At 43.1% G+C, this 13,487-nt stretch overlaps 1 protein-coding gene across 2 annotated transcripts in view; it reads right to left on the bottom strand.

Moving 5' to 3' along the window:
• Positions 1-515: 515 nt before the first annotated feature.
• The window catches only part of swap70b (switching B cell complex subunit SWAP70b), a 24,102-nt gene continuing 11,130 nt past the window's right edge, over positions 516-13,487 (bottom strand). For both annotated transcript variants that reach the window (XM_035790634.2, XM_035790633.2), the window contains exons 4-12: positions 11,446-11,673; positions 10,915-11,061; positions 10,656-10,764; positions 10,045-10,226; positions 3,385-3,492; positions 2,449-2,615; positions 1,813-2,011; positions 1,342-1,438; positions 516-1,126 (exon numbers count right to left, since the gene is read on the bottom strand). In XM_035790634.2, the coding sequence (XP_035646527.1) occupies positions 1,008-1,126; positions 1,342-1,438; positions 1,813-2,011; positions 2,449-2,615; positions 3,385-3,492; positions 10,045-10,226; positions 10,656-10,764; positions 10,915-11,061; positions 11,446-11,673 (1,356 nt within the window). In that variant the 3' untranslated portion in view covers positions 516-1,007. The remainder of the gene's footprint in view (positions 1,127-1,341; positions 1,439-1,812; positions 2,012-2,448; positions 2,616-3,384; positions 3,493-10,044; positions 10,227-10,655; positions 10,765-10,914; positions 11,062-11,445; positions 11,674-13,487) is intronic.

Genomic DNA, 13,487 nt, shown 5'->3' with positions numbered 1-13,487 from the left:
TGGTAAATAAGAATTTGTTCTTAACTGACTTGCCTAGTTAAAGGTTTAAAAAAATAAAGGGGGTTTTGATGTGCCAAAGATATGGTACTGTATTCCATGTGGTGAAATTACTGGAACATTTGAAATACAGCAATTCTTTCCTAGCCCATAACATTTTCCCACAATGCACCATAATGTACAGTATGTTGCCGTAAATCGTTTATTTTAATGTTGATAATACCTCCGATTACTGTACAGTTTTTCATTACAGTGTAGCAGCAATGTTTCAAGTGTAACACTGCAAATGTCCCATTTCTCACAAATGGGAGTAGTACACTATGATGGCTAGTTATTTGATTATTATTTTCATAAGTAATGAAATTTGATGATGTTAACATGGAGTTTTGTTCATACTACTTTATGGGTTATTAAGTGCTATCACTTTGGCAATGGAACCAAAAACGATAACCCACAAACTGATAAAAATTATGCAAGCAGTAGTTTTACATTTACAAAAGACACAAACAATTGTGAAATCCCTTAGGAAAAAAATTTATAATCAAAACACGGTCAAAAACGTTTTGATAAAAGGAATCACACTCCACCTTCCTCAGACATTGAATTACTAGTGTCAAGTGCGCAGCTCCTTCAGTCCTTCATATGAGAGCAATTTGAATCTGGCTGTTAATTTTACTCTCAGGCTATGCAGGTAGTATCAAGATCTGTGCAGCACCTGGGTCGAGTTCATTAGGGCACGAAACAGAAAACGTTTCAAATCGATTTGCAACGGAAAAATAACATTTGCCTTTCCTATTGGACAAAAAGCCTAGGTAGGTTCTCTGTTTCAGTTTGTTGACTTCTATTTGGTGCCTAATGAACACAACCCTGGCATCTGTAAGAGTGAGCCTGCCTTCCCTGTTCCCTTTTGAGTTAATGAATGCTGAAGACGCAACATTGCACACTGAGGGCAAAGTTGCATCAATGTTCTATCAATGATTCAGCAACCATGAGTGTGTTGAATGGGGGCTCTACTGGGTCTGGGCGGGTCGGTTCTTCCTCTCCTGCCAATCTTTCTTCCTAAGGCTTAATTCTGCATCAGTGAAGGCTGCTGGGCCCCAGTTAGTGATCTTCTGAGGCCCCTTTGAACCTGAGAAAACAAAAATCATAAAGGTCTTTCGCATCACTGCAGACAAAGGAAAGGAAATAAGGAAGCCACTTTAGATTATTGAGATGTGCCCAGGCCACAGACGGTGAGAAAGCAAAATACCAGAACAGAGAGAGAGGGAAGATAACTAAATGAAGAGAGTATTGATAAAAAAGGAGGAGAGAGGGAAAGTGTGCAGTAATATAGTGTTGTGTTACCTGGTTGAATGAGGCGGACCAATCCCTCATGGTGGGCCACTTTATGTTTCCAGGTCCTGGTGTTGTTCGCTGCGTCCTCCAGTTTCTGCATTACGTCCTGTGACAAACAAAGAAGAGACGATCTCAGTCGATTTGTACAAGTAAGTCATGCCATTTTCAAATTATGTGGAAGTTGGTTTTTAATACTGAAACAGGACAACCCACGGCTCACCTGTAGAACTCTAGTACCCCCTACAATTGCCGTCTGGTAGTAGTTGCCAAGACACCGCTCTAGCACCCCCTAAACATCTAATTAGGCATTGTTCTAGCACCACAACTCAAGCACCCTAGTTCTAACAGACCCAAATTTAGTCCCTACTCCTGAACTGAAAAGCAGGCTCAATGAAGAACCTCTGTCGAAAGTACATTTTATTCCAGAAGCAGGCCGTGAATCTTCAATCCTGGAAACCGACCCCCTAATGCATGCCTCACCTGGTATTGCTCCAGTGCCCCCTGCCTCTCACTCTCTAGCTGCTCCAGCTGCAGCATGGCGGCCTGCAGGGCATTCTCCTTGGCCGTTCCCTCCTTCTCCAGCTCCTGCTTCTCCGCCTCCGTCTCAGAGATGGCCCTCTGCTGGTGGAGGTGGATCTGCTCCAGCTCAGCCCTCTTGGTCGCCTCCTCCTCTAGTAACCTGGAGAGAGGACGCGGACAGAAAAGTCCAGGGAACAGATAGTGTGTCACATTCAAAACAAGAGATGCGTTGATCAAAAACACAATTACGCTGCAAACATAAATCCACCCGTAGCGTATACACGCGCACCCGCACAAATTCCCTACTCCAGAACACAATGTGAGAAATTGCTAGAGCCCAGAGAAGCACAAGTGTCAGCAGAGAGGAAGGAAGGAAGTGTTTCTGTACTGGAGGGACTGTTGCCAGCGTGTATGTATGTGTGTGTGGTGTGTGTGGTGTGTGTGGTGTGTGCACGCGTTTCCCTCTTCCTCACTGACAAACTCCACTTGTCAGACAATTACAGTGATTCAGCCAGAGAGACAATGAAGTCCATCACCGTACATTCATCTCAAGAGTGCATGCGTATATGCCTGCTTTTCTGTGTGTGGAGCACTGACCGGGCCTGGAGCCTGCGAACCGTCTCCTCGTCCTGCCTCGCGCTTCTCTCCTCCTCCAGGGCGTCCTCCAGGCGGTGGTACATGTCCTCCAGCTCACGGACGCGCTGCAGGTACTGCTCCAGCTCAGTGGACTTCTGAGCCACCTGCTCCTCCATCTCCTGTCGCACCTGAGGACCGGCGAGAAGACAATTGTATAAAAAGAGCACTACAGGTATCCAAGACTAAATCTAGTGGTGCTCTTGGACCGGACGACCCATTCACTAGGAGTCAGCGCTTAGTAGGCATTTAACTTACTTAAAATGTATTAAACTCTACTTTGGGTGAACTATCCCTTTAAAATCATCCATTTAACCCATCTTAAGCCCACTAACGTCCTATCATTCAGCCCTACCATTCAGGCTATGACAGTTAATGATTGGAAACACTTGCCATTGCGAATGCCAATCTGTAAAAATGACGTTCATTTTCTTTTTTTTTTAATAACAGGAAGAAAGAAAAAGGACGCAACCCTTGTGGGTACATCCTGTAACAGAGCAGACATAGACTTGAGAGAATAAAATAGATTGATAGATGGTCCTATAAACAGAAGTCCTTTATAAAGTCTGCCAGTAGGATGTTTGGACTAAATGTCAAAGGTTATGAGCTTAAGAGCATAAACAGGGGGATAAAATAACTAGAAAGTTGAAATCCTTTTTCATGGACCCAAGAATTGACTGAATAAATGAAGAGAATCGGCTGATAAAGCTGTATCACTGGTTAGGGACAACTTGTACCTACTCCTTGAAGTCTTACAGGGTGCAGTGGGTCGCTGAAAAGCCAGCGTAATGAAATAGTAGCCAACTAAAGGGGTGCGGCCCAATTTGTTGAAGTCAATTAATTAGCTGGCCACAGTCTAAACAATCTCTTTTGGTCACTAAATTGTGTGTAGGCAGGTACCATTTTCTCCCTCTCAAGGTCCACCCTGTAGCGATCCTGTTGTTCAGTCTGCGTCTGCAAGAGTCTCCTCTCCTCTTCTGCCGCGTTGGCCGCCGCCTCCTCCAGTTTCTGACCAATAGCGGAGGGAACAGTCATTACATAATTGAGCATAATTGACGACAGATACACCTGACGCAATGGTAAATCTTTGCACTGGTGGAAGGGCTATAGGTCCAGGGTTGTGTCAGAAATATATATTTGAATCATTTTCACTGCATGAATTATGGGACTGCAGCTGATGGTAGCGCGAAAGGGCTGGGTTTTGATGAATAAAAGTTAGAGGCTTGCTCCACACTGGCCAATCAAAACGTGCTCCATGGCTACATATGTGGTTGCTTCAAATTGTGTATTTACGGTCTTATGTCTTCAACTCCAATCTGAATGTTGGTCCATTATAGCCTAGTTTGTTAAATAGCCTACAGAAACAAAATGTAGGCCATATCCCATCTTTGTTAAATACGTTGAACATGTTTGCATTCCACATTGTTCTAAGTTATTGCGGCAGGTAGCCTAGTGGTTAGAGCCATTGGGCCAGTAACAGAATGGTTGCGAGATCGAATCCCGGATCTGAGAAGGCAGTTCGGCCCCTGAACAAGGCAGTTAACTCACTGTTCCTAGGATGTCATTGTAAATAAGAATTTGTTAAATAAAAGGTTAAAATAAACAATTTCATGGTTTCAATATGTAAAACATAGCATATAGTAGCCACCCTTTCTTTGCCTTGACGACAGCTTTGCACACGCTTGGCATTCTCTCAACCAGCTTCATGAGGTAGTCACCTGGAATGCATTTCAATTAACAGGTGTGCCTTATTAAAAGTTCAGTTGTGGAATGTCTTTCCTTCTTAATGCGTTTGAGCCAATCAGTTGTGTTGTGACAAGGTAGGGGTGGTATTCAGAAGATAATATTTACCAAATAGGGTTATGGCAAGAACAGCTCAAATAAGTAAAGAGAAACGACAGTTCATCTTATTCATCATAAGACATGAAGGTCAGTCAATCCGGAAAATTTCAATAACTTTGAATGTTACATCAAGTGCGGTCACAAAAACCATCAAGCGCTATGATGGAACTGGCTCTCATGTGGATCACCACAGGAAAGGAAGACCCAGAGTTACCTCTGCTGCGGAGGATACGTTTCTTAGAGTTACCAGCCTCAGATATTGCAGACCAAATAAATGCTTCAAAGAATTTAAATTTAAGTAACAGAGACGTCAATATCAACTGTTCAGTGGAGACTGCATGAATCAGGCATTCATGGTCAAATTGCTGCAAAGCAACCATTACTAAAGGACACCAATAAGAATTAGACTTGCTTGTGTCAAGAAACATGAACAATGGACATTAGACCGGTGGAAATCTGTCCTTTGGTCTGATGTGTCCAAATTTGAGACTTTTGGTTCCAACCGCCGTGTCTTTGTGAGACGCAGAGTAGGTGAATGGATGATCTCCGCATGTGTGATTCCCACTGGTGACACTGTCTGTGATTTATTTAGAATTCAAATGCACACTTAACCAGCATGGCTACCACAGCATTCTGCAGCACCTCTATGCTGTGTAAGGTCTATTTGACCAAGAAGGAGAGTGATGAGTGCTGCATCACATGACCTGGTCTCCACAATCACCTGACCTCAACCCAATTGAGATGTTTGGGATGAGTTGGACTGCAGAGTGAAGGAAAAGCAGCCAAAAAGTGCTCAGCATATGTGGGAACTCCTTCAAGACTGTTGGAAAAGCATTCCTCATTAAGCTGGTTGAGAGAATGCCAAGAGTGAGCAAAGCTGTCATAAAGTCAAAGGATGGCTACTTTGAAGAATCTCAAATATAAAATAGATTGATTTGTTTAACACGTTTTTGGTTACTACATAATTCCATGTGTTATTTCATAGTTTTGATGTCTTCACTATTATTCTACAATGTAGAAAATAGTACATTTTCTTTTTAGAAAATCCCTGGATTGAGTAGGTGTGTCTAAACCTTTATGTAAATGAGATATTTCTCCATTTCATTTTCAAATAAAATTGCAAACATTCCCATCACTTTGTCATGAGGTGTTGTGTGTAGATGGGGTGAGAGAAAACATCTATTGAAGCCATTTTTAATTCAGGCTGCAACCGTGTACAAGTGAACCCAGGGTTAAAGGGTTAATAAAGGGCGCCGACCCCTCACCCTCCAGTCAAATCAAATCAAATTTATTTATATAGCCCTTCGTACATCAGCTGATATCTCAAAGTGCTGTACAGAAACCCAGCCTAAAACCCCAAACAGCAAACAATGCAGGTGTAAAAGCACGGTGGCTAGGAAAAACTCCCTAGAAAGGCCAAAACCTAGGAAGAAACCTAGAGAGGAACCGGGCTATGTGGGGTGGCCAGTCCTCTTCTGGCTGTGCCGGGTAGAGATTATAACAGAACATGACCAAGATGTTCAAATGTTCATAAATGACCAGCATGGTCGAATAATAATAAGGCAGTGTGTACCACAGACCTGTCCTGGACTGGGGAGCTTGAGAGACGGGAACTTGTTGCACCTCAATGGGAGATTGTTGTTCATTCATTATGCATTGAGTACTAGGGGCACAATGAACATTCAGACACAGGGACATTGTTGCCCCAATAAATCCAATGATTGTCCACAGCTACACTGCATGTGTTACATTGGACAATAAAGTTTTATGGTATTGTCGTATGGTTCATTTGAGCTTGTCCAGATGACTAGTCATGGGTCTCATCTATAAGAGCTCTGATACAATGGGTATTGAAGAGAAGCACTGGTATGTACTGGAACTGAGAGCGCCATCTTCCTTACCAATCTCTACAGAAAATAGAGGGCGTGAACATATTGAATATGAAATGTTGTTAGTACAATAACACCGACCAGTGAAATAACATTTCCAAATGTTTTTTTCACACATAACCCGAACTGCTTTGTGAATATAAAAATCAGCTCAATACGTGTTAAAGAGATCAATGGAATTCAACCAAAACAATGGAAACGCCACGAGGGGGAAAGATTCAGAATCTCCTCATTGCCGCCCATCAAAATCAACCTACAATTTAAACAATAGTCCCTGTGTATTTCACATAATGTTAGGGTAAAAAGTATAATACTAGTATGGATGTCGTCACAAATCAACGGCATTATACTTTTAAAAAACGGCTTCAAATACCACCACCAATTTCTATATGGCTAGCTATGCAACCATTTTGTCTGAACCCGAAAAGAACAACTTCTAAATATTATGCAGCGAGAACAACCAAATACAATCTACAACATTGTGGGCCTGTTAGAACACAAATTATGACGAATATCCACTTTCTTAGATCCAAGTTTTTGAATGGTCGCCAATGGCCTGCATTCCATTTAACCTCTTCACCGCATGTATAGGAGAATATTGCCATCATGTATTTGATTTTAACTGTCCATGTTGTTTTCTGCTGGCGAGTGAAATGAGGAAACATCTCATTTAAGTGACATTTCATCTGTAATTAAAAGACCCAACTGAGCAGTGATAATTGGACTTCAACTGTGAATAAACGGCATCAAAAGGACAGACTAAAATAACTTTCAAATCAGGATTAAGAGTTGACTGGGAAAAGTGAAAGTGACAAAAAGCTAAGCATACACACACACACATTCCCCTGAACAGCACAATCCACACTCTCACATTGCGAAACCATTGAGGAAACCAGAAAGTGGGGCCATTCTATTGTTAACATTCAGAAGCACACGTGGCAACGAATCTACCACCAACGGTTTCTGTGGGAGGAACTTCACACATGTAAAGTTAGTCTTTCAGGTGACCTACATCCCGAAGTAGCACTGTCTTTTCACTTTCATAGGTCTTCTCTTCATTTAAGCGATGACGGTGATGAACCACTTTCCCCCCCGACTTTTCCCCCCTGTTTTAAACGTGTTCCAGCAACTACCCTCGTGACTTAATAATAATAATAATAATATATGCCATTTAGCAGACGCTTTTATCCAAAGCGACTTACAGTCATGTGTGCATACATTCTACGTATGGGTGGTCCCGGGAATCGAACCCACTACCCTGGCGTTACAAGCGCCATGCTCTACCAACTAGACTATATGACATAACCTGTCATGATATGGTCATAACACTGTCATTGCCCATATATTTACACCTGTTGTGACGTGTTATTTGATGGCTGGTTATGACACCTTACACTAGAGTGTCAAAACCCACATTTATTCCCCCCCATAAAAATCCTTGCCAATAAGTATCCTTTTGTTTGAAAGTTTGTTTCTAAAATCCTTTTTCATTTAAAAATATACATTAAAATTTCATATTTTAAATAACTTGTAGAGATATACACTTTATGATACTGTCATGAAGCATTATGACCATCCTGTGTCACTTTACTTGGACTAAGAAAATACACTTTATGACACTGCCAATAAGAATTATGACCATCCTAATCATATAAGCCAGAAAGGCCTATCACATACATCCCCTTACTATCAGTCATCCGTCTTGTCTTGCTCCTGAAATCTGCTCCTGCATTCATCCCAGTCTTCAGCAAATATACAGTGGGGCAAAACAAGTATTTAGTCAGCCACCAATTGTGCAAGTTCTTCCACTTAAAAAGATGAGAGAGGCCTGTAATTTTCATCGTAGGTACACTTCAACTATGACAGACAAAATGAGAACAAAAAAATCCAGAAAATCACATTGTAGGATTTTTAATGAATTTATTTCCAAATTATGGTGGAAAATAAGTATTTGGTCACCTACAAACAAGCAAGATTTCTGGCTCTCACAGACCTGTAACTTATTTTTTAAGAGGTTCCTCTGTCCTCCACTCGTTACCTTTATTAATGGCACCTGTTTGAACTTGTTAGCAGTATAAAATACACCTGTCCACAACCTCAAACAGTCACACTCCAAACTCCACTATGGCCAAGACCAAAGAGCTGTCAAAGGACACCAGAAACAAAATTGTAGACCTGCACCAGGCTGGGAAGACTGAAACTGCAATAGGTAAGCAGCTTGGTTTGAAGAAATCAACTGTGGGAGCAATTATTAGGAAATGGAAGACATACAAGACCACTGATAATCTCCCTCAATTGGGGCTCCACGCAAGATCTCACCGCGTGGGGTCAAAATGATCACAAGAACGGTGAGCAAAAATTCCAGAACCACACGGGGGGACCTAGTGAATGACCTGCAGAGAGCTGGGACCAAAGTAACACACTACACCACCAGGGACTCAAATCCTGCAGTGCCAGACGTGCCCCCTGCTTAAGCCAGTACATGTCCAGGCCTGTCTGAAGTTTGCTAGAGAGCATTTGGATGATCCAGAAGAAGATTGGGAGAATGTCATATGGTCAGATGAAACCAAAATATAACTTTTTGGTAAAAACTCAACTCATCGTGTTTGGAGGACAAAGAATGCTGAGTTGCATCCACAGAACACCATACCTACTGTGAAGCATGGGGGTGGAAACATCATGCTTTGGGGCTGTTTTTCTGCAAAGGGACCAGGACGACTGATCCGTGTAAAGGAAAGAATGAATGGGGCCATGTATCGTGAGATTTTGAGTGAAAACCTCCTTCCATCAGCAAGGGCATTGAAGACGAAACGTGGCTGGGTCTTTCAGCATGACAATGATCCCAAACATACCGCTCGGGCAACGAAGGAGTGGCTTCATAAGAAGCATTTCAAGGTCCTGGTCTCAAGTCTCCAGATCTCAACCCCATAGAAAATCTTTGGAGGGAGTTGAAAGTCCGTGTTGCCCAGCAACAGCCCCAAAACATCACTGCTCTAGAGGAGATCTGCATGGAGGAATGGGCCAAAAACCAGCAACAGTGTGTGAAAACCTTGTGAAGACTTACAGAAAACGTTTGACCTTTGTCATTGCCAACAAAGGGTATATAACAAACTATTGAGATAAACTTTTGTTATTGACCAAATACTTATTTTCCACCATAATTTGCAAAAAAAAAGAATTAAAAATATGATTTTCTGGATTTTTTTTTCTCATTTTGTCTGTCATAGTTGAAGCGTACCTATGATGAAAATTACAGGCCTCTCATCTTTTTAAGTGGGAGACCATGAACAATTGGTGGCTGACTAAATACTTTTTTGCCCCACTGTATATAGACCCTGTAAAATTATCATTGTAATTGCTCACACAATGATATCAGACATGCACCTACCCCAATGCACTGTTGCTGATGATATATATACATACACACATATATATATATAGTAGGCTGTTGTGTAATGGAACGTTTTTGGGGTTTTGACACTTATGTAGGTGTCCTAACCAGCCATAAAATAACGCAATACGTGTCGCAACAGGTCTAAATATATGTGTCATGACAGTGTTAGGACCATATTATAACATATTATAACTATAACAGGTTATATGACAAGTTATGTCAGCTGTTATGACGTATGACATGGTTATGAACATGTCATAATGTGTTACGACACTGAGTGTCAAGTAAAGTGTTTACCTCCCATTTTCACACTACCTGACTGTGCTGACTTCGAGGTTCTCTTTTCACATTGTGGATGCATAACTAGGCCAGCACAGGGCAGCTCAACTCAGTAGTTTGAAAAGGGAGGACGTTGACCGGTGTGAGTGAGCTCACCTTCCTCATGGCCTCCAGTTCCTGCTGCTTGTCCTCGTTGGCCGTCTGCAGCTCCTTCATCCTGAGCTCCAGCTCCTCCTGCTCCGCTTGCTGTTTCTGCCTCAGCTCCCTCCGCTTCTGGCGGGACTCGCGGTGCGGCGCCGGCCGGCCCAGCTTCAGCAGACTGATACACGTCTGGATGGCTGAAATGGAGAAGAGACACCAAGACAGGGGTCAGGTCCAAGGCTGGGCCATGTTCAGTATAGGAAAAGGTTGTGGAATGTTGCAGGTAGAAATGTGATGAGTAACGCTGATATGACTACTTATTGTCAGAAGCGCATGACTATTCTACGTAACATATTTCTATCTGAATGTTCCACAATGTTGAGCTCTGCTGAACGTGCCCCTGTACTTATACCCATGAATAAAGTCTAGATGTCCAGTCCTATACTTTCCATAATAACAACAGGAGATCAAATGCATGGTGAGAGAATTGCAAACTAGAGTTACATTACACAACAGGATTCGAAACACAAAAACTATATACATTTGTAATCTATGAATACCGTATGAGCAATGTACAAGTGCTTTCATTTCTGATTAAATACAAATGAAATGCGTCCTCTTCCTACCCTGTATCCACTCCTGTTTCCTCTTCTTATCCGACGCGCTTATCTCATAGCTTTTGTCGGAACATTTGACGTAGAACAGGCACTTCTTCCCTTCCTTATCCGGTAACGACTGTAAAGACAATTTCATTGACATTTTTTACACTCTTCCAACAACATGCATTTCATCGTTTGGTTAAGGGTTCAAATGAATGAATGAGCATTGGTCGTTGTCGTTAACCGTTGTCGTTTGTGTTTGTTGATGTCGTTTAGTGTTCCTTGCCTCCACACAGCAGTTTCCATCCAGCAGGATGTCACCCTTCTTCTCTGCCAGGTCCTCGCTCACGTAGTAGGATATGGAGTTGGGCTTCAGGAGGAACCAGCGCTCTGTCCAGTTCTTTCTCTTGTGACCCTTTTTCATCATGTAGCCCTGCAGCAAGCGAAAAACAGGAAGGCTCAGACAGTTGTGTTTCTGTCTTTTGTCGGTTTGTGTTAATACCGGTGTTGAAAAACTAGCAGGAGACGTTTCAGTATAATTGCTTAGTTGACTGCCGCACAGCCACCATGATGAGTTTGTGGTGTTGCATTTGAGATTCTAAAATCGGCAATATTCATGTGGTCCCTATAAAAAAAAGCGACATTACACTCAGCCAAACATCGTTTTGGTGCGTGGTGTTTAAAAGCTCAATCCATGCTACAGTATTGCTGGTACATAACACTGGTCAACGCTATCCATCGACACGTCACATGACGGTAGTTTGGTTGACATCAATATTTGCCAAGGCATGGAGATCTAAATGGCTCTGAGGCCGACCTGTTTGAATACGTCAAGGATGAGCTCGTGGAAGACCTCGGTGATGCCCATAGAGAGGGTCTGGCGGTCCATGCCCTTGCTGAACGTGCCAATGCCCACCAGGGTGATTATCTCCCAGGCACTCAGGCACTGCTGCTTGGTGCAAAGCTCAAGCTTGTAGTCCTCGAAGCGCTCCTCCACCCAGCTGCCACCCATGGCCTCCGTCAGCTTGCGCAGGAAGTACTCGATCTGAGGGGGAGGGTTGGGAAGAAACACAGGTGAGTACACAGACATACGTCAGCACGCACGGGCACGCTTATTGTGTTACGTAGGTGGGTGGACTTGCACGAATCCTTGGCTTATGCGAGCCGGTGCAGCTCATTAGGACAGGAGCAGCGGCATGGATCCCAATAAATACTACTACTACCACCACCACTACTACTTCAGGTCCTCTCCAAATACTACCGCTGCACCATCGAGAGCGTCCCGGAATTGCTATGTTCCCGACCGCAAGGCCCTGCAGTGGGTGGTGAAGATGGCCCAGTACATTAATAGGACGGCGCTCCCACCCATCCAGGACATCTTGAGGAAGCCCCGCTGCATCATCAAGGAACCAACACACCCCCGGCCACGAGCCGTTCACTCCCTTACCGTCAGGCAGACGGTGTCGGAGGATGAGGACTGATACCAACAGGCTCTACCTACAAGCCATCACACTGCTGAACACTTGAACTGGACTGACTACCTGCTCTGGTTCTCCACACCTTAGCACACAAGCGCTCGCGCACACATCACAACTGCTGCTACCATACTATTATTGGGATTTCTAAATAGTGCACAATTTAAAAACACTTGCTCCCCCAATTCCCCCTTCCCCAAAACACGTGCAAAGAAATTGTTCCTTCCTGTGTTATACTTATGCTAAAATGTTTACTCTAGTCAGCCATTTACTTCATGTTCGTATTCTTATCTTTTATGATTTCTTATTGTTGTCGAGAAGCCCCACACTCTTCTAAATTTACATCAACAACATAGCTCAGACAGTAGGAAGCTCTCTCATCCATTTATATGCAGGTGATACAGTCTTATACTCAGCTGGCCCCTCCCCGGATTTTGTGTTAAATGCTCTACAACAAAGCTTTCTTAGTGTCCAACAAGCTTTCTCTACCTTTAGCCTTGTTCTGAACACCTCCAAAACAAAAGGTCATGTGGTTTGGTAAGAAGAATGCCCCTCTTCCCACAGGTGTGATTACTACCTCTGAGGATTTAGAGCTTGAGGTAGTCACCTCATACAAGTACTTGGGAGTATGGCTCGATGGTACACTGTCCTTCTCTCAGCACATATCAAAACTGCAGGCTAAAGTTAAATATAGATTTGGTTTCCTCTATTTTAAAATCGGCCCTATTTCACCTCAGCTGCCTAACTAACCCTGATTCAGATGACAATCATAACCATACGAAATTTATAGATTGGCAGGTAAGGGTGCTCTCGAGCGGCTAGATGTTCTTTCCCATTCAGCCATCAGATTTGCCACCAATGCTCCTTATAGGACACATCACTGCACTCTATACTCTTCTGTAAACTGGTCATCTCTGTATACCCGTTGCAAGTTGGTTGTTGCTTATTTATAAAACCCTCTTAGGCCTCACTCCCTCCTATCTGACATATCTACTGCAGCCCTCATCCTCCACATACAACACCTGTTCTGCCAGTCACATTTTGTTAAAGGTCCCCAAAGCACACACATCCCTGGGTCGCTCCTCTTTTCATTTTGCTGCAGCTTGCGACGAACGAGCGGCAACAAACACACAAACTGGACAGTTTTATCTCAATCTCTTCATTCAAAGTCTCTACCTTCTTGCCCTTTGTGCTGTTGTCTGTGCCCAATAGTGATCGTACCATGTTGTGTTGCTACCATCCTATGTCGTCGTCTTAGGTCTGTCTTTATGTAGTGTAGTGTTATGGTGTCTCGCCTGTCGTGATGAGTGTATTGTCCTATATTAATTTATATATTTTTTTCTTATCCCAGCCCCCGCAGGAGGACGTTTGGTAGGCCGTCATT

The sequence above is a fragment of the Oncorhynchus keta genome, chromosome 17 (assembly GCF_023373465.1).
Source record: "Oncorhynchus keta strain PuntledgeMale-10-30-2019 chromosome 17, Oket_V2, whole genome shotgun sequence".
Taxonomy (NCBI): Eukaryota; Metazoa; Chordata; class Actinopteri; order Salmoniformes; family Salmonidae; genus Oncorhynchus; species Oncorhynchus keta.
The sequence above is the reverse complement of the archived record's forward strand: the minus strand, read 5'-3'. Positions and strand labels throughout refer to the sequence as shown.